Below are 5,815 nucleotides of genomic sequence, written 5' to 3' on the forward strand. Positions count from 1 at the left end.
TTCCTGTGTACGTGTGGGTTCCTGCCACCATCCAAAGACATGTAAGTTAGGTTTATTGATTACTCTAAATTCTCCGTTTCAGTGGTTGTTTGTCCTGCTGTGTTGGCACTGTGATGGACTGGTGACCTGTCTAGGGTGTGCCCTACCTCTCGCCCAATGACTGCTGGAATAGGCTCCAGCTTCCCCGCGACACTTAATTGAAATAAGCGGTAAAAAAAGATTAATGAACATTTACTATCACGTCATCAACTTTGTGCATGGCATAAGAAATTTATAGAGAGGGACAGTGTTGGATAAAGGGAGGAGAGGAAGATCAAGATCATGAGAAGAAAACAGATATACAGATGTATAAAATGGGACAGAAAAATGTCTTAAATATCTGCTCCTCCTTTTGTGATAGTTTCTAAAGAATTATCTTTCCATTTGCTTTGTTATTAAATTTGTTAAATTGTAAAGAGACTTGATGAAAATCCTGCATTTTTTGGATTATCAAATTAACCAATACCCCAATACCCTGATAATTCATTCATCACAAAAAAAAAAAAAAAAAACAGTGCTGACCTGTTTCTACATCTAAGTATTCAGTATGGGAGGGGATCACAGCCACTGCAAGCTGTCCATGCCAGACTGGCGACAGTGGAAGAAGGAAGGAACGCCATTGGAGTTCACACAGCAGCGGCTAGCAGCCAGGGGCTTCAAAAACCCATGGGCACAGATGTGTGGTATATCTAACATTCCTTTCTATCTCAGATGACTCCTGTCATATCCTTCTATCTGTTACTTTCTGTTTACAGCAATGAAGCTTGGAGATGTTCATGTGGCTTTGCTCGTGCTGTGACTCTTTTAATTAAAAGCCGTTTTGATCACCACATTAATTTGCTTGTTCTTATCGTCAATTTTTTCTGTAAAACTTGACACTTTACACAACTTTACACACGGGAGTAGTCATCGTCTTAGTCCTGCTTTCTCTTTCTGCCAACTTTCTGGAAACATACTTTCATGCATTGTTTCAGCATTATTACAAAAACCAACACAACAGCAGCCAGTAGTGCTATTACATCCAGACAGAAGTACTGGAACCAGTTAAGGCCATGGACAGCAGCTTTCAGGTGCTTTGCCCCTTTGTGTCGCATCACAAACTCTGTCCAGTACACTGAAAGATCAAGTGGATCAACAGGCCGGTCTTTATGAAGAGATGACAGCTTCTGCACGTTCTCCTTGTACCTGCATGTGCACAGATGGATAGGAAGAGCTCAGACACATTTGACTTGATCCAGAATGATTGATAGAACAGATTAGACCAACAGAATCCATATTCTGATTGTCTTTCTGACTCCTCACCTGGTGTCATTGATGATTTGATTCAGTCCTTGAATTATTATTTCTGTGGTGACGGATGTTATGTCCAGCACGATTCCTGCTCCTCTGCTTGCTATTTTCTCTGCATTATCAGGTTGGTCCCCACTAACAGGCAACATCAACATGGGAATACCATGACACAATCCCTCAAACAGACCATGTGAGCCAGCATGAGTGATGAAAGCTTGTGCACCAGGATGGGCTAATACACAACATGTAAAACAAACAGATGTGACATGTGAGACATCATCAGTTCTGACTCACATGTTTTTTAAAGATTTGCAGCACTTTACACACCTAGTAGGTCATTTTGAGGTACCCATTTCATCATCTTCACGTTATCTGGGATGTTGTCAGGAACCTTCCCAGTGTACCTCCATATCACCTGTCAGGAACTGATGTTTTAATTTATGATTTGAGATTTATTATCACAGATCACGTAAATATTTTGTACCTTCTGTGGAATCTGTCTGAAAGCTTCTATAAAAATGGAGGTGAGATCTTCTGGCATATCTGACACCATGGTGCCCAGAGTGAAGACTACAAAACCGTGCTGTCCTGAAACCCACGACTCCAAATCCTGTAAAAATGCATACAATTGCACTTTGCATTTATTAATCTGATTGATATTCAGAATAATAATAGGAACCTAAAATCCATGTCTTACTTGAGGAAGAGGATTTCTCACGTTGCAGTTTATTCCACCAACTAGGATTATATTAGGCATGAGAGGACGGGGGAACTCCAGTGTGAAGTCAATCCTTATGAAAACAGAATCATACGACAGGAAGACTTGTAAGAAAAAAAAAAAATCTTCCAAACACAAATAAATAATGATCTTTGCATGTGTTACCTCTGCAGCCATATGTCAGATTCTGACAGTACTTCTGCTATTCCCACCTCTTCTTCCAGGAACTGATAGGCCATATAGTCAAACTGCCAGTACAGCACTCGACAGAAAAGTGGCTCCACTAAATGTACCTGTGTGAAGAATATACTCAGAAAGGTAATGGTGCCTGGTCTGAAACAATAACTTGAAAAAAAAATTAGCCATCCTTTTTGTGCATGTCTGGATTTAAGCACTCACCAAAGTGTTGATAACTCTCTCCTTGAAATTCATTCTGTCTGTGTATCCAGTGAAAAACCGAGGCACATATGAGTTTGGGGAGGGGCAACCAGCTGCCTTCATATCCAGACCACATGGAATCCCCCTCAGCAAATTAACAGTAGGGATGCCTGAAAGTTTTAAGCATTGATTGGTCAGAACATATACAGGTGCACTGAAATGCCAAAAGAACCTAACTTTGGGGCAACTCACCAAATTTCCGAGCTATTAATGAACCTGTAGGCACCATAGGGTCTGTCAAAACGGCATCAAACTTCTATCAAAGTAAAAGAAAAAGAGATGTTGAAAAGAAAAAGGTTCATTTCCATCTTGTTTGAGACTGAGCTTGTGTAAGAAGAAGTGGAGCAGTGTGGAAAACATCCTGATAGGGGGATGAATCCAGACTTAGATTTCATTTTTGAAAGTCACGGATGCAACATCCACCAGTTTTAAGGAGTGAGGTTTATAATCAGTGTATTGTTCAAAACTCTGCCGTCATGATGGTATAGTAGTGTTTGTCCACATCAATAGTTACCTGTATATCTATATAAACAACAACATATGACACCCAAATGAGTTCTTCATGTAAAGCCTTCAGTCTGTTCCTTTAAACTTTGGTGCTCTCTGAAGCTAAAAACATGATGAAGCAAGTCTGACCCACAAGAACAGCTGAAATACATTAATAAGAAAGAAAATTGAACTTTCTCACCAGCAATAGCTGTCAAACAGTGCTTTAAAAAAGTAATAAAACCAGATCCTGGCTTTCTTGCAGATTCCCTGAAACATGTTACCATTGCTAATACTATTTTTAACTAAATAGTTATTTCTAGTTTTTATTCCTGGTTTGGTAAAGGGTTTGTAAAAATAATGGAAACAAAGAGGAAGAAAAGCACAGTAGAGTTTTCTGTGTTTTCTCATTAAACTGCATCCCAGTACAGGAATGAAGCATCACTTCAGTACACTCATTAAACATCTGTAGCCTACTTAATAAGTAATGTTTTCTGGTGGTTTTTTGTCTAATTTATCAAAAATAAATTTCATAAATTACTTTTTAATAATGTAACATTTCTCCCCCACACACATAATATGCATGTATACATATAAAAAGCATATCCTGCAGAACTGACAGCAAAAGCTGCTTTTTCCTTTTCACAGATATGCATGACCATGCATTTTCATTAATAACCCATCACAAAAACATTTTGACATTACTGTATTTGTAAGATTAATGCACTTTCATTCAGTATCCTCTATGAAAACTTTCTACAGAGGGCTAAGCTGAAATAGCTAACTATGCCCTCCCCCAAAATGTAATTTGAAAATGTCAAATTGTAAATTGTGTTCTCCCCTTGCATTTACACTCACCTGCTGTGCCAGATGTGAGATGAGACTGGTGTTGAACAGGAAGCTCTCTGCAGTGGTGTGAATAAAATTGGAAATGCGATGGATTTGAGAGAATTTAGACTGTATCCTCTCCATAAAAGGCTTCGTAGATTTCTTCAATAGGTTCTTGTTGAGAGACATCAGATGGTCGATGAAAGCCTGGTCATAAGGGACAGGATAGGTGATGGTGGTGTAGTGTTTTCCTGGGCCCATCTTCATGCTAAATTCTGGGATCACCACAGTAACCCGGTGTCCACGCCGACCCATTTCCTGAGCAATGGCTTTGATGCCAATCCAGTGGCTTCCATCCATGGGCACCACCAGCAGGTTACCTACAAAAGGTGATGAAAGCCTGTCGCTGGCACGAACAGGGTCAGCTTCTTCGGTTTTGTTTGTTTTCTGTGGTTTGGGGTTTTGTTTCTCAGATCCCCTCGTCTTATCTGCAGCACGACTCACGTCCACAGCCACACAGAGGAGTAAAAACAAAAACACGATTACTACTTTCCTCATTGTATTTTCCGTCTTTCTTTGTAACTTTTGTGTCTTCTCAGAATCCAACAAGGACACCGTACAATTTCAGGAAAATAGATCCGGAGAGAATCACTTTCCTTTAATCAAAATGCTCCGGTGAAACGTTTCCTTCCCTTCTGGTTCCTCTGTCCGGATTACTGAAATTCCTGTGAGTTAACGGAGTTGTGTGTGTGTGTGTGTGTGTGTGTGTGTGTGTGTGTGTGTGTGTGTGTGTGTGTGTGTGTGCGTTCAAAGTCCTCCATGGAAGTTGGTTTTTTTTATCTTAGTCCTCTGCAGTCAGTAAGTGGGCAGTGTCTGTTACTGAGTTATTTCATTTACTGCTGCTCACACACAAAAGGAAATGCACCGTTATAGTTGGAGGACTGGAGAAGAGTTACGAGGGTGACATTGCCATACTTATGCTGAACAATGTTAAGATTTGAAGGCTTTGTAATCTGACTGTTAAATAGTGTACCTAATTTGTCTTGGTTTGCACAAATGTGCATTCTGGTTTGCAGCCACAATAATTATTTTCAATAGATCTTCCCTCATATATTTGTTATTCTCACACAGTCCTGCATAATTAGATGTTTTTCTTTTTGTCATCAAGCTCTGCAGTAACATCTTGTTTTCTTTTTTATACGAATCAGTTGTATGTAAGTAAGGCAAAGGCAAGGCAAGTTTATTTTTATAGCACAATTCAACAACAGGGTGAATCAAAGTGCTTTAGAGAGACAATAAAAACTTAGAAAATAAGAAGCATAAGTTCAAATTAAAACAATAAAATAAGGAAAGGGAAATAACATTAGATAAAAAAGAATTGAAATCATGATAAATTCCAGCTAATAAGAAACAGGTGGATTTGGACTTAAAATAAACTTAAAATAGCTTTGAATAAAAACTACTGAAGTCCATCTGAAAACGGGTGTTTTAGCTGATCTGAGGCTTTCTGGGTGTTCCAGACATGTGGAGCATAGAAGCTGAATCAGCTTCTCCATGTCTTGTTCTGACTCTGGAAACTAATAGAAGACCTTATCCAAGATGACCTGATAGGTTCATAATGGGATAGGAAGTCTCTGATGTACTTTGTTCCTTAACCATTCATAGCAGCCAGTGTAAAGACCTCAGAGTTAGACTGTTGTGGTTCACTTTCTTGGTTTCAGTGAGGACTCAAGTGGCAGCATTCTGAATTAATGGCAGTTGTCTAATTGTTTTTTTAGGAAGACCTGTGAAGACACAGCAATAGTAATCAAGCCAACTGAAAATAAAAGCATGGACTGGTGTGACATCTGATCTTTTATCCTTGATATGTTCTTAAGGTGATAGTAAGCTTACTTTGTTATTCCCTTAATGTGTTTTTTTTAAATTTTGGTCTGAGTCCATCACTACTCCTAGATTTCTGGTCTTGTTGGTGGTTTTTAGGTGATTAGAATAAAACTCTACAGTGACCTTTAGATG

The 5,815-nt window shown here is 39.1% G+C and overlaps 1 protein-coding gene across 1 annotated transcript; it reads right to left on the bottom strand.

Annotated features, from left to right (window-relative positions):
* Positions 1-837: 837 nt before the first annotated feature.
* On the bottom strand, positions 838-4,357 carry LOC306758528 (UDP-glucuronosyltransferase 1A1-like; the record flags this gene model as incomplete). Its single annotated transcript, XM_079243855.1, has 9 exons — positions 838-1,224; positions 1,342-1,561; positions 1,657-1,744; positions 1,814-1,939; positions 2,027-2,120; positions 2,213-2,340; positions 2,447-2,595; positions 2,678-2,741; positions 3,830-4,357. 9 exons carry the CDS (start codon positions 4,355-4,357, stop codon positions 954-956), a joined length of 1,668 nt encoding a protein of 555 aa, XP_079099981.1. The 3' UTR covers positions 838-953.
* Positions 4,358-5,815: the final 1,458 nt, after the last annotated feature.

The sequence above is a fragment of the Telmatherina bonti genome (genome assembly GCF_933228915.1).
Source record: "Telmatherina bonti genome assembly, chromosome: 7".
Classification (NCBI taxonomy): Eukaryota; Metazoa; Chordata; class Actinopteri; order Atheriniformes; family Telmatherinidae; genus Telmatherina; species Telmatherina bonti.